The following is a 21,645-nucleotide window of genomic DNA, read 5'->3' as shown; positions in this document are numbered from 1 at the left end:
TTATTTTTTTTAAAGTATAATTTTTTTAAAATTTTTAGAAATCTTGTGTTTATTCAACACAATTTCAATTTTTTGTAGTTATAAATATTATCAATAAAAGACATTTATTTTTTCCCCTTATATTTTCCTTTTCTATCAAATACTATCAAAAATAAAAATTTATTTTAATATGACTAAAAATTAGAAAATACCAAATATTAAAGATGGTTTTGTTTATAGATTTAGTGTGTGTATATATATATATATATATATATATATATATTTATTTATTTATTTATTTATTTATTTTCTTTCTTATTTTTCTTGATAATCATACATGAAAATAAGGATTCCATCATATTTTCATTTTCTTTTCGTTATATGACTAATTTTTTTTAAAAAAAACCTAAATATTAATGATATATAAAATCAAAATTTTATTCATGCATTTGATATGTTTTTTATTCTTTCTCACTCATAATTAAATATAAAAAATATAAATTTCTTAATATTTTTCTTTCGTTCTCTAGTATTTTTGAGTTCCAAATGGAACCTTAGCATCCTGGAGCAATGATTCTAAAAAGTATTGCCTATGCAATAATGCAAGAAATAGAGAGATTCAATATTCAAGACACTTTATTCAATATTCAAGACACACCCAAGTGTCTTATCCATACATTAAATAAGCAGGACACAACGATAACCATGCTGACCAGAAGAAAAGACACTCCTATGTGTCTTCAACATCATCATCAACAACAACAACAACTAAATGCAAAGTGGCACCATTAAGGATATTTATGGGTCCTGGGAGCTAGTAAGACAATTACAAGACAACCCAAACCACAGCCCCAACCAACACATACCCTACTTCAACCCAAGTTCCTGTCTCACTTGGGCAATGAAGCCACTGACCTTGTCCTGGTCAACAAGGGACATGGCCACACTTTCCCTGCCCAGGCACCTCTTGGCCCATGCTATCAGCTTGGGGCACTCCGACTCCACGCTTAGGTTGCCGTAGGTTTCGTATGCCTTGAACCAGCTGTAGAATGTGATCAGAGCAATGTCCACGAACCCAAAGGTCTCGCCACCGAAGAAGGGCTCATCTCCGAGCTCTCCTTCCAGCACCTTGAGGTATCCAATGAACTCCATCCCCGCATCCTCGTGTTCTTCTGGCGACCAAAACAGCTTCCTCCCTGGCCCGTATAGCTGCAACTCAAAATGCAGAGTTTCAACCATTTGATCATTTCAGACGAATCAAAAGTCCAAACTCGGAACACTGCAAATATATAACAAGTGAAATGCAAAGACTTGCCACTCAGTAATCACAGTGGTGTTCAACCCGCGTGGGGTGTGCGACCAGAGTAGGTCCAGGGGGAAAATCCGAACAAGTAAGTCTAAATTTTTTTTTTTTTGGGGTGGGGGTGGGGGGTGTTGAGTAGAATCATGAGGTTATCATAGTCCTATGAATAGATTAGTTATAATATGTGAATTTAACAGTTTACATAAAAAAATATATATTATCATCATATTCTCTTTCGAAGTAGAAATGGACTAATACTCAACGAGTGACCTGTTTAGAATTATATCAACCCAAACCCAACCTATTTGTTCAATGGGTTAAACAATTTCAAGTTAGGCATCCCATAGGTTGCCTATTTTACCCATAGATGCTATGTTTTTTTTTTTTAAAAAAAAATTTAATTCAATTTTTTTTAAAATACTAAAAAATATAATAATAAATAATCCAAATAGGTACTATTTATAGAATTTAAACTCACATTTTTCATTGAAATTTAAAGAGAAAAATAATAAATATGTATTTTTTAAAAAAAATTAACTCATTTGTTGAAATATAAAAGAAAATTTTAAATACAATATTATATATTTATTAGTTGGTACTCCTTTACAGTCCATTAACTAATTGGGTAGGTTTAAAGTTATGTTCTACACACCTATTTATAAACTAATCAACCCAAGCCCAAACACCCAATTGCACCTGCTAACAACTGGATCTACACCCAACCCCTTCACAAGTTTTTCCTCCACAAAAAATAACTACTCTCATATTTCATCTTCCATTATTTATTCCTTCTTGAATAAAAAAATATACAAAAATAACTATTTATATTCTATTTTGTTCCTAAGAATTGCTACTCAAAGAAGCAAAAGTGAACTAAATTTTATAAATAATTATATTTGTCATTCAAATTAGATCCAATGACATCCATGGAACTTGTCAAGGTGCACACGGAATGCTGATCAAACATTATACTTTATTATGTTAGTATTAATTTATACAAGTCCTAATCTTCAAATAAGGAAAAATAAAATCGTACAGCAACAACGTCAACTGTATAAACTTAATCTTTTTAAGTGGGCAGAATATTTTTGTTTGGAAGTCTGCCTCTGACGGTAATTTTTTTATAAAAACGGCTTGAGAGGCAGTGAGGAGTAGAAGTGATAATTTTGTATGGAATGACTGATTTTGACATTCTTTATTACCCAAAAGAATTTCAATGTGTTTATGGAGAGTCTGGTTTAGATGTTTGACTGTAAATGATAGAATTCGGGCAAAAAAAATATCGATGACTTCGGCTTGTGATTGTTGTGTTCAAAAAGTCAGGAAAACATTGATCATATTCTTTCTTTGGGCGAGGTGGCCTCAGAGGTTTGGCGTCAGACTAGTGTGGTGTTGGGGATTCCTTTCCAACAATCCCTTTTCTGGAAAAATAAAATAGCAAATTGGCTCCACTATACTCAAAAATCGTCTATTAAAGGTATTTTAATCGAACTGATTCCGTGTTTGATTATGTGGTACCTCTGGAATCAAAGATGTAAAGGTAGAATGGAAGGAACTTATCAAAGTGCAGATCAGATGTGGAGAAGTGTTTGATTATGAGTTAGTTTTATTGATGTGAGTACCAATTCTTTTCAAAAATTGAAAAAGTAGACATTACGATTTTGAATGAGTTTCAAATTAAGCATCAGGGAGTTTGCGACAGGCCTGGAAAAATTATTTCGTCAGTTAAACCTCCAGCGGGGTAGATAAAACTTAATTGTGATGTAAGTTGTAGGGACAATCCAGGTACTTCAGGAGGTGGAGAAATTATTCAGAATTGCCATGGCATGGCAAAAGCGGTTTTTTCAAGTTATTTTGGCAATGATACGAATAATAGTGCAAAATTAAAAACAATCAGGGAAGAAATTTGTTTGTACAAACATTTGCATTATTTTAATGTGATTATTGAAAGTGACTCGTGAATTGTATTTGATTGATTTCAGAAAAGTAGATGTACTTTGTGGTATTTTTGGGATTTTTGGGAGGAGCTTGTGGTAGAGTTTGAAGGAGTGAATGTCATGGTGATGCATCAATATAGGGAAGACAATAGTGCGACTGATTTTCTAGCAAAAGAAGGAGAAATGAGAGACAATGTAATTTACGAAAAACAACACCTTCTACCACGTTATCTGAAAAGTATTCTTCGGATGGATAGGTGGAGTCTCATTTCTGTTCATCGTTAGTTCAACTCTAGAGTTTTCGTTTGGTGTATTTTGATTTGTTTTTAGTTGTGTTTATGTTTTTATCTTCTTTGTTAGTTATGTTTAGTTTTGTTGTCCTGATTTTGTTGGTTGCTGGTGTTATTTTTTTTGGGAAAGTTTTTCTGTAATCTCCCTTTTACTTATCTTGTAACTACAGTATTCTTCCGTCAAAAGTGAAGGTATATTAATAAATAAATGGAGGTATCGTCCTCTTTTATTGGAAAAAAAGTATATTAATTAAAACTATAGAAATTAAAATAGATTTTGCTAAAAGAAATAACTAATGATTACACCCACTTTAAAATAATAAAGGGCATGAAATTGGGAAAGCACAAAAAAGCAAAAAACAAAAAGAGAAGGGAGAGAAAAAGGACAAGAAGAGACAACAGAAGTCAACAAAGCAACAAACACAATCATACAAAAGAAACACATCTAGGGGCTTTTTCCTTCCCCTTCTTATACAATTTGGCTGGTGAGAAAATGAAAGAAAATTAGAGAACATTTATTATTGTTATATATGGCTCACATGTTAATTGGAATGCTTGTACAAAGAGAAAATATCGTAGAAAGTAGGAATGCCGGCTTGTAGGAGGAAACCGTCGACAGTTTCGTCCAGGTGCAAAAACAGTCGACAAATTTGGTCATGTTACATCGACTATTTGGTCTTGGAATTAAACCGTTGATGGTATGTTTGAAAACATCGATGGTTTGACTCGATTACACAACTAATTTTTGAAATTTAAATTGGGAAGTTGTATAGGTTGCGTTTCGGAGGGAAAACCTCAGAGAGAGTTATATATACATGTTGTATGATGTAACTCTATGTCTTTTTGACAAAAGATAGTGAAAATCACTGCAGTTTTGCTCCCATGGATATAGGCATTGTCGAACCACATAATTCTTTGTGTCATTGTTTTATTACTTTCATATAATCTGTATGATTGTATTTTTTGTATATTTCATTGTTGGTTGCTGCATTGTAAGATCATTTGTATTTGCTGTGCATTCAAATTTTCACAACACTTATTAAGGTAAAAAACCATAAAATGAATTCAAAAATTATGACATTATTGTACTATTTTTGTTAGAAACCCTATTTTGGAATTGATTCTCTTCCTTTTTTGCCAATGTTCCTCCATTACAAGGATATCATTATTGTGAGGAAATAAAAGAGAACAAAATGAAAAATTGGGAAGAGAAAAATGGTTACAGACCATAGTTGTCAAATTGAGATTTGAATCAAGAGTCGAAATCCCAATTTCATGAATAGAGAATCGGGAATTGCATTGTAAGATTTGGTATAAAATTTGAAAAGTCAATTCCTAATGACTTGCATATATGTAATACAAGTAAAATAGTAAAATATAATAAAACTTCAACAAATATGGATCATCCATGTTGATAATTGGAATGTTGCCTGCCCTCGAAGCAAATTTTATTGGTCTAAATCCTAACATGATCTATTGAACTCATACATATATTGATATAAAAAGAAAATTAGACATATAAGCAAGAAATACCATGATCTAACCATTACAACTCTATCAAGAATCAAGTTAAGCTATTTGCAGATGATCTAATGCTTTTCTCAAGGGGTGATGCTGTCTCTGTAAGAAGCCTAATGGAATGTCTTGAAAACTTTTCCAAATGCTCAGGCCTTACTGTAAACTACCAGAAGTTAAATTTGTTCTATGCAGGAATTAAAGATCAGGATCTGGAGCAGATTCTGAATATTACTGGTATGAGGATTGGGGAATATCCATTTCGTTATTTGGGAGTTCCATTGGTGGCTTCAAGATTAACTTCGGCTCACTATAGTCCCTTAATTAATCGAATCTCAGAACAACAAAAGGTATGGCCAGGCCACACATTATCATATGCAGGGAAATTGGAAATTCTGAATTCTATCATTCAAGGGGTGGAATGTTTTTGGCTTGCCATTTTTCCTATCCCCTTAAATGCGCTTAGACAGATTATTAAGATGTGTAGGGTCTTCTTATGGGGTGGAAAGAAGAAATCCCTGGTGGCTTGGCACGACATCTGCCTGCCAAAAGATGAGGGAGGGCTCGGCATTATTGATCTGGGCTCTTGGAACAAAGGTTTACTGTCTAGAACTCTTTGGAATATACATTCCAAGAAGGACTCCCTATGGACTAAATGGATCCATCATAATTACTTAAAGAACAACAATATTTGGGGGATTATAGCAAAGAAGGAGGATTCCCAGCTCTTTAAGAAAATTCTAGAGATTAGAGATCCGCTTCTTGTCAAATCTGGGAGTGTTGGATGTGCCATTGAGCTGATGGAAGGGTGGGATCTATGCTCACACAGATGCTACGAATTTTGGAGAAAAAAAATGCCTAGAGTTCCATGGAGAAAGGAAGTTTGGTTCAACGGATCCCTACCAAAACATGCTTTTTGTTTATGGTTAACTCTGAAAGGAAAACTACGTACTTGTGATAAGCTGGTAGGAGTGGAAACAGACCAGAGATGCACCTACTGCAATACAGAAACAGAATCCATTGACCACCTCTTCTTTAAATGCAATTTTACAGGTGAGGTTTGGAGGATCATTAAGGAATGGCTAGGCTTAAAAAGGAGTATGACCACCATCAAGGCTGCAGTCAAATGGATGCACAAGGAGGCAAAGGGCAGAAACATCCAAGCTGTTGGACGAAAAATTGCCTTGACTGCAACAATTTATTATATTTGGAACTTTAGGAACAAGTTCAGATTTGAGGGACATTCAATCTTTCTTTTGGAGCTAGTCAAAGTAATTCAAAGACACACTTTCACGGCAGTTTTTAACAAATATGATATGTTTCTAGTCAATATGTAATTCAATTGTTAAAAGTTGTCTTGTTTCGGTTATGTAAGGAAGAAATAGTATGTTTTCTTCTAGGGATTCCTAGACTTGAATGTATTGAGATTGGCTGATTCTCTTTGGATCCTGGGTATGCCTGGGTTTTTGGATGTATTTTTGATTTGGTGTAATACCTTGTTTGTTTGGCTTGGGTATGCCCAGAGTATTTGTACATACGTACTTTGATCAATATACACCTTTACCATTTGATCAAAAAACAAAAAAGTTAAGCTATTTTCCTGTTATCAAACTAAAACACCAAGTCTAAGAGTTCAAGATACACTAAAAAGTAAGATAAGGACACAAAAAATTTTAAAAAATTGAACTTCATGCTTATGGTGTAAATTTACATATTTAACAATAATACTTCATGTGCATACTTTCTTTTTAAAAACAATAACGAGAGGAAGCAAGAAAAACTTAATGAAAATTGAACTTTATGGTTTTTTAAGTGAATGAATCAATCAAATTTTTTTAAAAAAATATTTTTATGGTGTCTAATAAGAAAAGTCATTTTTAATGCATGGACTTGCTCTAATAAGTAAAACAAGAAGAGAGAGTAAATAAAAAACATAAACAAAACTTACTAAAATTTAGAAACTAATGAAAGTCAGATCTTTAAATCTAGAGGAGTGGAGAGGGCAACGATGCCAACTAAAACCTCACCAACCTAGTTCACTTTGGTTTTTTTCTCAAGACAGGTTTCCTTCTCTAACTTTGGTTTTCTTCTAATCTTATGTAAGGGCAGAAAAATGAGAGGGCCAACATATTTTTTTCTTCCCTCATAGAGGCTACGTAACGGCCGATATGTAGCGGAAATAGGAGGGCCCGAAACCGATACGGGCCGATAATCATTTCGGAAAAAATTCACGGCCATAATGGCCGTTACGGAGGCGTAACGGCACGTAACGGCCGATACTCCAACGTTACACGTCGTAACGTCCGTTACGGACCGTTACATGGCCGACAGGTCGCAGATTCGCTGAAGGATTTTTGCTGCAGGCAGCAGCGCTGCTTTCCCCCTCTCCCCAGTCCCCACACTCATCTGCCATTCAAAGGGTAAAATGGAAAGTTACAAACTGACCTTGAAAATTTGTTGGCCTTCGGCAATAAGAAGGCTTCGAAGCCTGAGAGTGAGCACACCGAGGCTACCGAGCAGATCTACTCAGAATTGCAGACTTCGCAGCCTTCCAGGACTCAGAATTGCAGACTTGCAGTTCCAGGCTTCCAGCAACTTGGCGAGTCACCGGCGACGGCGATAGGTCTGCAGCAGCTCCGCCAGTCGTCGCAGTCGGCACCTTCCTCCACCAGTCGTCGCAGTCGCCACCAGCCAGCCTCTCGATTTCAGCTTCGGAGGCTCGGAGCTTGGAGTCATCGCTGCTTTGTGCTTTGCTCCTTCGACTCTTTGAGGCTCCTCCGAGTTCCCTCGAATCCCTCCCCTCTCTCGGTCTGACTCGACTACCAGGCCTTAGCGTATGAGACACTCTAACACCCACAGCACTTTTCATCATGTTTTTTTTTTTTTTTTTAAATTATATTTTGTTGTACCACGGCCCTTTTCATTCTGTTTATTTTTTTAAATTATATTTTGTTGTAAAATAGGTTTATTAAATTGAATTAAAAAAAAAGTAATTTAATAGAGTAAAAAATTAGAAATCATTAATAATTATGTAAAATAAAATTTTCTTAATTTATAAATATTTTAATTGTATTATATTTTTTGAAAGATAATTATGAAAATTAATTCCATGACATAGCAAGCAATTATTAATATTATATAATTAATATTTTTTAAGGTTAGTAAATAATTAATATTTACCAATAATAATTGAAGCCTTTTTTATAATAATATCTGAATATCAATAATCCACTACTGCATTCACCATCTAAACAAAGCATTAAAATAATGTATGTACACAAGACATCCATGTGATGGCATTTTATATTATCTAGGCTTAATTAAGCTCTATTTTTCACCATTCTTAAAGAATTCCAAGGAATACTCTGCACAATTATTATAATATTTAGTCTTAGGATTTGCCAAACTTATAGAAATAAAATTAATTCATGGCACCAATTGGCTAACATACTATTTATGTCAGCTGGACAAAGTGGTCATTTTGATAAAGAAGATATCATATTCACTCCCATCTATTGAAAAAATATTAAATAATATTCATATTATAAAAGAAAATTAAATAACATCTGTCACCCATTTTATGTTACATGTGTATCTATTTGCCATTTCTTGAGTAGGGTGACCCTGTTTATTAATATTTTTTAAGTTTTAAAACATTATTTTGACCTTAAATTTAAAATTAGGTAAAATAAATGTTTACATCTATTTTTTGTATTTAGTTATCAAATAAAGTAAAAATTAATAACTTAAAAAAAAAAAAAGTAACCTAATAGTTAATACATTAATAAATTTGATTTTTACTAATTACTACTGGAATTTGTAGAAAAATTAATTTTAATCCATATACTAAGAAAATGCTTAAAAAATTAAATAATCAATTTGTAATGTATGAATCTCTATTTGTGATGCTATGATGTATATGAAAGTAGAGCAAAAATCTTTTTCACCTGTTAATTTCTTATAGTTATAAATGAAAATAAAATCAAGCAATAAAAAATAAAGAAAATATCTTTTTAAAGATAAAGGAATATATTTTTTTTGTAATAAAATATCTAATATTTTATAATTTTGTTTATTTAAATATAAAAATAATAAACATTACTTCTTATTTTTAATCAAATATTATACTTATTTTTACGTAATAAGTATTTAAAATTAGGACTATTTAGTACTTATTATTTAATATTTACTAAATTACTAATTATATTATTCCTGTCATTGTAGGAAGGTTGTAACTTTGTATTTTCTTTATATTTTGTGTAGAGATCATCAAATTAAGTCTATCAATATGTCACGTGATAGAGGAAATGAAAACTTACCTAGTGAGGATATTGGATGACATTTTGGTACTGCGGTAGACGGTAATAGACATGTTATTATGTGTAAGTTATGTGGGAAGATAATCAAAGGGGGCATTACACGCTTGAAACAACACTTGGCACATAAAAAGAGTCAAGTAGCTGGATGCTCAAATGTGACCACACAAGTAAGAGAACAAATGATGAAACATCTACAACAGTATGCTGAGAAGAAAAGAGATAAACAAAAAAGGCAAGAAGAAGCAGAAGCCCAAATTAGAGGAGATTTTGAGAATTTGAGCGATGAAGAAGACTTGGAAGAAGAAAGTATGAGATTTGCTCGACAAGAAAGCATACGATCACAACAATAATGGGAAGAGAGACAAAGATTTCGAGCAAGAACAACTGGAAGGGGTAATATTTATGAAGAGGGAGGTGACTCTGGCAGTGGTGCTACCAGTGGTTTCAATAGAGCAGGAGCTCGATCTTATAGTGGTCGAGAAGCTGGAGGTAGTGGACGACAATGGATCAATCCTGATGCCCCTGAAGTTAGACTAAAGGCAATGGATCCTATTTTAGAAAGAAGCAAGAGTGCGAAACAACCAAAACTCAACACAAAGTTACTGAAAGGTTTAAGAAGTAAATTAAGAAAAGCGGTTGGAAAATTCCTAATTTATAATCGGATTCTAGTGAATGTAACTGACTCTCCATTTATGCAGCCTATGCTTGATTTTGCTGCAGAGGTTGGAAAGGGGGTTAAGGGTCCATCACCCTATGAGATATCTGAAATTTATTTGGAGCAAGAGCATCAAGAAATGAAAAATTATATAACTTCTTTTGCTGGAATTTGGAAGGAAAGAGGTGTAACACTTATGTGTGATGGTTGGTCAGGACCAACTAGAAAACACATTATAAACTTTTTAGTTTATTGCGATAGAGGCACCGTATTTCATAAATCAGTTGATGCCTCTGATGTGCCAAGCAGAACAGCTGAATATTATTTCAGGTAATTTTCTAATTTTAATTGTATATACAAATAGTATTATGGACTTGCATGTTTTTAATTAAATAGTAGTAATTATTGAATCTATAATTTCATTTCAGATTAATGGATGAGGTGGTTGAAGAAATTGGGAGAGGAGAATGTTTGTCCAAGTAGTGACTAATAATGAAGCTGCAATGAAGGCAGGAGGAAAATTATTAATGTAGAAGAGGTCCAATCTCTATTGGACAGCATGTGCAGCTCATTGCATAGACCTTATTCTTGAAGATATTGGTAAGAAAAGGTAACGTGAAGAAGGTCTTAGAATATGCCAAGAACAATAATCCTCATTTATTTACAACCACACATGGACGATGACTGAATTTGACTGAGACATTCACCAATAATGGAAGAGTTACTTCACCCTGCCATCACTCGATGTGCCACAAATTTCATTGCTTGGAGACTATTGTCAGGCATAAACAGCTTAAGGGCAAATGGTTACTCTAATGCTTGAGAAACCAAGTTTGGAATGGCAATCAGGCCCTAGCATATATTCAAAGAAAATTATCTTAGCAAGAGTTTTGGCAAAGACCTCTGTATAATTAAAGTGCAAGAACCTTGGTGAAAGTTCTTAAATTTGGTTGATGGTGATGAAAAACCACCCATGGCTCATATACTAGGCAATTGATAGTGGCTAAGTTGGCCATTCAAAAGATTGCCGTTTTACAAAGACTATTGAAATTTTTGACACCGGTGGAGTTTTCAGTTCCCCAGATTTGCACGCTGCTGTTAAGTGTAAATTAAATACAATTTCCTTTATTAATTTAAAACTTTTAAAATTATGCATAGTTTTTTGCAAGTAGAAAACATTTTGATAATATGTTTCGAATTTTAAATTGTAGGGTATTTTTTGAACCCATAATTTCTTTAATGGTGCCCCCCCTCTCCTGAGCTTGCTAGAGAAGTCCTGGAATGGGAGTTTAACAAGTATAACCAAAGTTTGGTACCCCGATTATAGATAACTCAAATGTCAATTCGGGGCTATTATCAAGTAGTATTGGGTTTCCCTTAAATTGAATGAATGAATTTGTTTTTCTAAGTATTCTTAATTACTTTTCAAGAAAAAAAAAAAAAAAAATTTAATTTATTAATTACATCTAATTAATTATTATATTTCACCAATCAAATCATCCCTTTTTTTAATTAATATGTTGGCTATATCGAGAATAGGCAGGAGACTTTTGGAACCCGCGTTGGCTCAAAGGCCAGTGAAAACAAACAATCCTGGTAAATATGTTTATATGCTAATAATGAGAAGAATTACTCTATTTTTTCCTTCCCTCTTTGTGTTTCAAATTTGACTTTTGAATATGCCTATAAAAACTACAAAACTCCTTTTTAATTTTCATAGCAGCTGAATGGTGGATTTTCATATGGCTTGTGTGCTCCTTTGTGTGCTCCTGACTCCAAAGAATTAGCAATTATATTCTTAGTCAGACCCACATTCCCACCTTCCGAACCGTGAATCCGTATTGGAGCACCTTTAGCTCTCAGCCATACGAAAACAAGAAAAATAAGTTAAAGTACATAGACTACAAAAACTTGTTTCGTACATTTTCCAAACAATGAGGTTAAAGTTTAAGACCGTACAATGAGAAGAGCCAACGATAAAATTGAAGAGGTTTTTCAAATCCTATCAATTTGGACTCATTTTTCTAAAGAAGATGATCCTTTAAGTCAGTGGTTAGAGGAGAGAGAGACACCACTCCTCTAACGGTCAGGACAATTCCAAAATCAAATTTGGTTAATGAAAGGGTTGGTTGTACTACAGAAAGGAGGTGATCAACCACCTAATTAAAAAAAGCGCATATGATTCAAGTTTCAAGCCCCTTGAACCGGACACAAAGTGATGACATTCTTTGGTTTGAAGCCCACCAAGTGAATGATGTTGGTAATATTGGTGCTGGAGGTTTGCTGGAGCCTGGTGGTGGGGGGGTGGCAGTGGTGGTGTTTAAGAGGCGCGGTGTTAGAATATAATTATGGATAGATACAGGACATCCCCATTTGGAAGGGATATAATATCCTTCTGAATCCGTATGGAATTAACATGACATAACCTGAAAATTAATATTACTTTGGTATTCCCTCAGGGAACCAATCTCACAAACCCCAGGATAGGAGTGCTCGTGTGGACCCTAGCCTTTCACTGAAAGATTCATATGGTTGTGGTTGTAGTTTTTTGGCGACTTTGGTTTAGATGTTCATCATCACAATCATTGGATCTTCATCTACCAGCATATCCCACATTATGCCATCTCGTGAACGTCACATTTTTAATCCCAGTGGATCAGGATCTCAGAATCTAGTTGGTCTTCTTCTACAACAACACGTATACCCAGAGCTAGCCCCCGCCCCCATTTATAGACATTAATTTCAGGAGAATTTTCATCACCATACATTTTCAAAGAGCCAACAACAAAATGACGCAAACTTGGGTTCATTCAACTATGTTATTCCACAAGGATGGGGAAATATTTTCCCATCCCAATCGATCAAGATACCAAGATGCAAATTTAGGAAAAGACCCTCCCACGCCATTCTTTTTTGGTGGTGACATGTGTTTTTATGTTATAAATGTAAATATTGTATTCATGTATTTTCAACGATTTTATTGATATTTTTGATATTAATCACTTTTTTTAAAAAAATTCAATGTTGTGTGTTAATGTGGTTATATTGAGTATTAAGTCTCTTTGAGTTATTGATTCATTTTTTGTAACTTTTATGACTTATTTAATGTGATTCTACCATTTCTTTTCTACATCTTTTTAACTCATTAAGTATGTGAAACTAATAAAAAAATATGCTTTTTTTCTTTTTGTAAACACCCGCACTAAAATTAATAATAAAAATCATAATGCTATTAAAAAAAAAGCAATTTGGGTTTAAGGTTGAATGAAAAAAAGCCTTCAATTCTTAAAAATCATGTATTAATAGATTTCATGCCTTTATTTTTTTTTTAATTTTGGCATGGTTGTGCAATGCGTGAAAAAATTCACGCCGTTACGCCCCTCTTATTCCCGTTTTATGTAACAAACCCGCGTCTCCCCGCGACAACACCCCACCGACGTTTCGCGACGTTATTAACCCCCCGCGGGCCCACCACGATTTTCGAAACCATGCCATATAGGGGGGCAAAAACTCATGTAAATAGCAGACTAGAAGGTTCCACCATGGAAAAAGAAAAAAGGTTGTAGAAATCTTTTAAGTAAGTTTTTTTAGGGGAAGTTTGCATCAAATCTTACGATTTGGTACGATTCAATTCAATTTCAATCATCATTCACCCGAATTCACCTTCAAAATCAATTTATATATATTTTTATATTGCCTTCCCCCCCTCGATAAGATACGAAATTCGTACAATTTCTAAAACAACTATGTTACAAACCACCCTACAAACACTCTTGGGAATTTATTCCATATATAATTGAAATAGTGAAACCAATTAAAAGTTATTGACTATTAATAAAAAATTTTGCAAACCATAAATGTGTGATTGGTTATGGTCCTTAATTTTTTTTTTTATAAGGAACCAACAAGTAAAATAAGTAAGGGTCCACTTAGTCTATGAAAATAGAATGTTTCCCATTTATCAATTTGTTTTAAGTTTCTTTTTTTTCTTCAAAAAATATATTAATATTAAGTATATTAATAATTAATTATTCATATTTAAAACATTAGTATAAAACAAATAAACGACAATAATTAGTTTTTGCATTACTTGTCCTTGAAAATAGTTTTATTTTTTGAAAATTTTAATTACTTACAAAATTGCCACCTTATATCTCAGATTTTTTCAAATTTAAATAAAATTTTTTGAAAAACATCTTTTTATTATTTTTATAGTTTTCTGACTCTTAGTTTACATATGGGAACATGCAATTTGGATCTTACAATTATATTTTGTGTTGATTATATATAGAGTTTCTTCTAAATGCATGAAGTCTAAATTGAAGCCCCAAAATCCTTAATCCCAAATATATAATTCTTAAAAAATTAAAAAAAAACGTTGTTTTTTTTAAATTATTTTGGAATCTATAAATAAGAAAAAGTAAAACCATGGTCTTAAATTTCCACGAAATTGTCGAAATTTCCGTCGAAATTTCCGATTTCCGTCACCCTCGAAATCGAAAAAAAAAAAAAAAAATGAAATAGAAATGGCAAGTCATTTCCGTCTTGCATAATTTCCCGTCGAATTAATCAACGAATTCATCCGAAATTTATCGGAAAAAACCTCGAAATTTTATAAAAGCGAAATTGGTCCGAAATTTTAACTATGCAAGAAATTTTTGTCGAAAATTCAAAATCTAGTAGATTCAAGAGTGAAGTGAAATTTCCTCTTTTTAATTTAATTTTCTTTCATTTATTTTTTTATAATTGAACAAAAGGTTAATTCACCAAGTGCTTTGGAAATGATAATGAAAAAAATAACTTTATAAGTAACATTTTATTTTTAAACCAATTCCATTTCATGTCCTAAATTAATCAATATTTTTGTATAATAAATATTGTTAAAAATGATTTTTAATTATATATGAGAATTTCATTTTATTTGCATTAAAACTGACTATGTTTAAATGTCCATTATCTTACCAGCATGTTTGATACACAAACTAGTTTTTTACGACTTTTTTTTTTCCACATCATACAAAACATAGATGTTATTTAAATATTGTAATATAATTTAGTTTAAAACTAATATTATTAGTTTTTTGTTTTTAACCATGTCCTTAATAGTTTCAACAATAATTCCTTTTTTTAATTAAAACTTTTATTAAACGACTAGGTTTTCCTCCGTTATTTTTTTTTTTTTTTTTCAAATCGAAATCGAAATTGACATTGAAATCGAAATTTCCGTCGAAATTTCCATACTTTTGGAGCTTCGAAATTTGAGTCGAAATCGAAATTTAAGACCTTGAGTAAAACATTCCTTTGCACATTTAAACAAATTCTTTTATTTTTTATTTTTTTAATATAAATTTTGGAAAACTAAAAAATAAGTAAAATTTTTTCTTTACAAAAAAATAAGAATAAAAATAAAAAAAATTCCCTACAATTAAACGAACCGTAAATATTAGTCATATGTAAAATTTAAATTTTCTTCATTAATTTAATATTTTTTATTTTTATAATAACCAAGCATGAAAGAATATAATTCTTTATGTTCAATATTTTTCAAGTTTCAAACATACAGTAAAGATCAGGTTATGATTTCACTTGGTCAGAAAAAACATAGGAAATGAAATTGGGAAAGCAGCGAAAAAACAAGAAGAAGGGAGAAAGTCGCACGGTGATGGAAAGATAAGAGGCGACCACAAAAGTCAACAAAGCAATATCATGCAAAAAGAAACACATCATCTAGAGACTCCTCTTCACCCCGGATGGACCATTTGGTCGCCGAGAAAATGACAGAAACGTAATGGAAAACATTTACTAGGCTGTACAGATTCAGAAATCATGACTTATTTTACTTTTTTGGTTTAGACTGCCCGCTCTGAAATTAGTTTTTTTCCTTTTATCCCAATGTTTCTCCATCACAAGCAGATCATGGTTGTTTAGATCCTATATTAATTGTTGCGACGGGAAATAAAAGGGGAAATGAAAAACAGAGAAGGAAAAAAAAGTTTGCATTTTCTGTCCTTCACGTTCTCTTCCTTTCCTTTCATATTTTTGGGTTTGAAAGGAGTTCACTCTCCCCAATCATGAAATAATAAGACAAAACAACACAAGAAGACCTTCTCTGACCAAAAGAGTGCATAAAAGACGCCTGTGAACCACAAAATTAAAAACTGAATTCAACCTACATAATCACTATGACTGAGTCATGGGCAACAAAAATCTCCAGCTTAATTTCATATTAACCCCAAAAAGGGCAAGAAAATCAACATATATAAAAAACTCTCCAAGAGCAAAAAAATCGACCCAGAAACAGAAACACGAATACCCAGAAACAACCCCACACGATCTCATGCAAAACAGCGAATATTCATTATCAAAAACAAAAATCCCATCCAAAATCACGAATACCCGAGAAACAACATACCGTCCTGGTCGACCATAATCGGCCCAAAATCTAGCGTGTAGCCCTCTGGTTAGGGATCTGAGGGGCAACAATGTGGCACCTTTGTTTGGTCCCCCCCCCCCCCCCCCTTCCAGAAACCACCTCGTCGATGTACTGAAGGAAATAATGAGGATTCGCAGACGGGTTTACCATTGGGATGAGAACTGGGGATTTTCTGTGATAGGGTTTCAACTCCAACAGCAAAGACTCTTGTTTTGGTAAATATCTCTTCGTCTCTAACTCCGTACTTCCATCCCAATACTCCCCACGCCCTTTCTCAGCCAGGGCGATTCTGACTCTCATCCCGAACATGCTGGGCCAGAAATCTAGCAGAACTACCTTATCCGCCATTTTTTTCGGGCGAGCAAAGAGCTACAAAGAGGGCACGCCAGCTGAAGTAATGCGAGCGGAAGAGCTTTCGTAGCAATAATATAATGCTTGGAATCTATGAGAAGAAGCTGGAGTTTTTTCCCGTTTTAAATTTTTTTTTTTTAAATATATATTAAATAATAACTCATTCTGGGAAGTATTTCCCAGAATGACTCTGACGTAATCTCGCTACTCCAAGAGTGATTTTTTTAACTCAAATCTTTAAAACTAACTCTACGTAACGAGTTTTCCTCTTTTCATAAATGGCTCCCGTGGTGATGCGTAGGGGGGGCAATTCTCGTAACTCAAAGTAGCGAGATTTTAAGATTTATTTTAATATATTGGGAGAAGTAACACTCTAAACAGCCACGTTTCCGAACGCGTGTAACTGTCTGCGAAAAAAAAAAAAAAAAAAAAAAAAAAAAAAAAAAAAAAAAAAAAAAAAAACAACCACAATTTGTGACGCGTGATAAATCTCCGCTACTTGGAGTTAAGCGAGATTTTTAAGTGTGATAATTAATTGCTCTGCCATCATTCCTTTTTTGAATTATAACCTCCACCCGATTTCCGATTTTTTTGGCAGAGCCAAGCCCCAAGGTGACTGTTGAAAAGGGAAGACAACCACCAGGTGACCCGTTGCGGACTTCATCACATTACAAGTTATATATAAGGAGATGAGGTAAGTTTATGTTTTCCTTCCTGTGGTAAAGAGAGAGAGAAAGAGAAAAAGTGTTTAGATTTTTTTTAATTGTTCTTTTTTATTTTTCAAAATCGAAGCTTTGAATAATCCGAGAGAGAGTTTGTGAGTTGTGTTAAAAAGATTCGTGCACAAACACTAACTCTTAAGGTTTGTTATTTCATTGTTTTTTGTATTTTAAATTTAATTTTTTTTGCTGATAATATTTATTTGTATTTAATACTGGCCGGTACTTTGAATTTATTTATTTGTTGCTGATGATAATATTTGCATTTTTCACCAGTTCAAATTGTTGTTCAATCTTTATTATTTATTTGGAGTGTTGTTTCATTGTTCAATGCCTTCTCTTTCCTGCCCTAAAAGACCTTTTTTGACACTAGAATGAACTTATATCGCGACATAACTAAATCACGTAGTCCCTCATTGCTAGGGAGAGAGTGAATATGATCAGGAGAGCGTCGCGTTCGATCGCTACATTGAGGAGTTTCATTGATCTCGATTCGGGGATTCCAATCTCTTATAAGAATGTTTGGTTGGCAAACAGAAAGCAATCGCCCAAGCTTCGTGATTGGGAGAAATCGTATGAAACGTTACGAAGTGGATGGAATCGAGGCGCGCGTACAATCTTGGGACTCATCAGGTGGATGGTCAACTCCGGTTCCAAGTAGCACTAACAGCGTAACCTTCGTATCCTGCATATTTTGGTCATTTGGCGCATCTATTCAGCCGTTTTCGTCACTGCCTCCTTTTATATGTTGGACCACGACACAGTTGTCTACGGTACGTACACGGGCAAACTCCTTATTGCGACGTGCCCCGACATAGACTCAATAGGCAACAATAATTTCCCCTTGGCATTCGCTCAAACAACCAACAAAAACAAAAATCCAAAAAATTTATGTGCAGAGGAGAACTCGCACATGGATGGGTTTCCACAGTATTCGCTCTGACTTTCGATTACCAACAGGACGCCATTGGCCTCATATCAATCGACATCCATGGATTTCGTTGCGGTGCAGCACAATCCTGAGTGGCAACCAACCACTGCGCACCACCGATTTTGCCTTCGACATGTCTTCAGCAACTTTATACGAAAGTGGCGGAGTGTCAATATGAAGCGATGGCTTGAGCGGCCGAAGGGAGCATCAGGTGAGAAATTTGACACCTGGATGGAGAGGATATTCGACGAGGGTGGAGAGCTAGCCAAGTCATTCTTCGATCTGAGCCTCCTCATTGTGGACTCCGTGCCACGACGGTGAAAGAGGTATGGAAACATGACACCAACCTGGTCGAATGATTTCAATGCCGTCCTAAAGGCGCACGTAGCCTGCCCATAACGGCTTTCGTGTACACTAACATTTTATCGCGTTGCACATTCTTAATAGCCGACGAGAGTACTGCTCGTAACGCAATATCTGGATGAAATACGTTTAACTCCCGCATATATTGCTACGGCGATGCGAAAGAAGGAAGCGGCTGAAGGCGACACCGGACAAACCGAGTGCATGAACGTTCGACCGTTCTAGCAGCTAATCTTCTTAGGGGGGTCGGGTCATCACGGACCGGCAACCGCGGGGGGGAACGCCCATAAGGAAATCAACGTCCAACACTTTTGAGCAAAATAAGCACAATGCAAGGCGCGGCGAATGCCTCCTGGCGGGTGCTGGCAAATCTTCTTACAGTGCTTTTTATGTCTATTCCTGGCTCCGCCGACGTTTCTTTGGTCAGACCGTGTGCTCTGAGACCACGACTAAATGCGAGCCAGTGCAATTTTGAGCCATATTGGAAGCACTGCCGAGCACTATCACATATGCTGCGAATTTTATCTCACTCATGCATGAGGCATAGTTGGAACAAACATTGCTCGTTGCCAACTTGTAGGCACATCCCTGCATATGCAGACTAAAGGTCGGCCTATGGAGCTCACGGTATACATTAAACGAGATGGATGCTCGGGAAGGTCGGAAACATATCACGGGTAAGGCATATGCCTCAAGAAGGACATAACCGCACAAAGATGTCCGAGAAGGACCCAACCTGGGGATGCAGCGGAAACCTTCGTGCACTGACCGATAAACTTATAGGTGATCCGGATTTTTGCGTACTCTTACTTATCCTCGCGTCTCACGACAAGTTTTCACCTGCTAATTCCTTATGAAAAATTTGTTTCCAAATGTTAAATCCTCAAACCGCTTTAATTTCTCGGTAGACACGCGAAATGCCTCCATGCTCAATTTGTCTCTGAGCAATTGAGTCACTGTGTCCATCAATCGAGAATAGTGTATGTTCAGATGAAAACTTGGTGAGACATTTTCATTTGTACACATATAGGATAAACCTTGAGATTTTTGTTCGTTTCCACCATACAAAGCACCGGGGACAGATACTCAATTCTTATGCTTTCTATGTTAATGCTTTCAATATTCTGGCTTGTTTGCAGGATCGATTTAGGGCCGTCCGATACTACTGTACTGTGTATGGGCGATCGGCACCGGTCTAGTCGGGCGTGGACCGATTCGCATGCTGACGTCTTATATTACCGAGGGGGCTGTCAGAGCGTACAGGATAGGATAGGCGCAGACCCTCGCATTATTGATTGGATACGTGACGCGGGTTTTTATGGGATATATCAGATTGGCTATATCCAGTTGGATTGGCATCTTGCGACCGCGTTGGTCGAGCGATGGAGGCCAGAGGCACACACTTTCCACTTGCCGCACGGGGAGGCGACTATCACATTACAGGATGTCGCGGTGTTGTTCGGGCTACCGATTGATGGGTTGCCCGTCACTGGTCGTACAGCTGGACCAGTACAGGATGGAGGCATCGGTCAGGGGGGAGGACTTCGCCGCATGTGCGAGAGATTGTTAGGAGTGGTGCCCCTAGACACTGAGCTTGTTGGTGCCCGCATTCGCATGCGGTTTCTAGAGGGGGAGATGTTTTGCCAGCTTCCGGCTGATGCTGATGATCAGACTATAGCGTGTCACGCACGTGCCCATATGCTGCGATTGATATGTGGGACGCTGTTCTACGACCTATCGGGGAGTTACGCACACTTGATGTTCCTTCCACTGCTCGCAGAGCGAGCAGAGATACGCCATTATAGTTGGGGTGCTGCGACGTTAGCCTGGCTGTACCGGGAGATGTGCCGCGCCGCTAACGTGTCGCACTCATAGATCGGAGGAGCACTCCGCTTATTGCAGGTTTGGGCGTGGGAGAGATTCACGTCGTTAGCTCCTACGCGCCGCGGTGTCTGACGTCTTATTCAGAGGGATGAGGACGGACGACCGATTGACCCAGCTCCACTCGCGTGGAGGTTAGTAACTCAACTGAAAATAATTTGCTTCAGTTGTAGTACGTAGTAGTGGTTACACCTTGCTAACTTACGTTCTATTGTGTACAGGTGGAGGGATCAGTTATTGGCGCCTAATGTTGCGCAACACATGCTGCCCTGGTACAGATTCGAGCTGGACATGCACCGGGAGCACGAGGTAGTCTCCGTTATGTGTATTTAGGGCTATTTCAAGATTTGCATGTATTCCCGTCCCACCTCTGACATTTACTATATGTCTACGCGTAGCTTGTATGGGCGCCCTACACGGATGACATTGTTGCCGACCTACCACCTGGTTATGCAGTTGGGTCGGACCTCTGGGTTGCCCGAGTGCCACTCATATGTTTTCATATTGTCGAGTGGCATCTCCCAGACCGAGTGATGTGCCAGTTTGGCTTTCGACAGGGCATTCCTGGTCGCTTCTGTACCTCGGGGGTCGATGTACGTGGGGAGGACTTGCACGAGATTGATGGTCGCGGTCGGGGGAACACAGATTGGGCAGCAGAGCACGCCATGTACGTGAGTATGTGGGTACATAGGCGCAACTACATTGTCGAGGGAGTCGGGGCAGATGGCCCGATGCGTCCGGAGGGTCCATATTACGCATGGTACAGGTCGATCACACGTCGCTTCGTAGATAGGACTGCGGCGGTCTACATGAGCCTCGTATGCTTACTCAAACGTATACCTAATTTGTTACCGTGATGATTAGTAGTTCAATGTTTTAAACACTATTTTCGTATGCTGCAGGCTGACGTATTACACCAGGTCGACTCGCTATCATCAGACCCCGTTGTGAGCGATTTAGCGAGAGTTG

General features: G+C 36.0%; 1 protein-coding gene across 1 annotated transcript; it reads right to left on the bottom strand.

The window, feature by feature from the left end:
- Positions 1-580: 580 nt before the first annotated feature.
- Positions 581-16,779, bottom strand: LOC131151202 (probable glutathione S-transferase parC). Its single transcript, XM_058102449.1, has 2 exons — positions 16,579-16,779; positions 581-1,227 (listed from the first exon to the last, which is right to left on the bottom strand). The coding sequence occupies exons 1-2, from the start codon at positions 16,777-16,779 to the stop codon at positions 847-849; spliced, it is 582 nt and encodes a 193-aa protein (XP_057958432.1). The 3' UTR covers positions 581-846.
- Between the last annotated feature and the right edge of the window lie 4,866 nt (positions 16,780-21,645).

This window comes from Malania oleifera, chromosome 3, assembly GCF_029873635.1.
Source record: "Malania oleifera isolate guangnan ecotype guangnan chromosome 3, ASM2987363v1, whole genome shotgun sequence".
In the NCBI taxonomy this organism is placed as follows: domain Eukaryota; kingdom Viridiplantae; phylum Streptophyta; class Magnoliopsida; order Santalales; family Ximeniaceae; genus Malania; species Malania oleifera.
The sequence above is the reverse complement of the archived record's forward strand: the minus strand, read 5'-3'. Positions and strand labels throughout refer to the sequence as shown.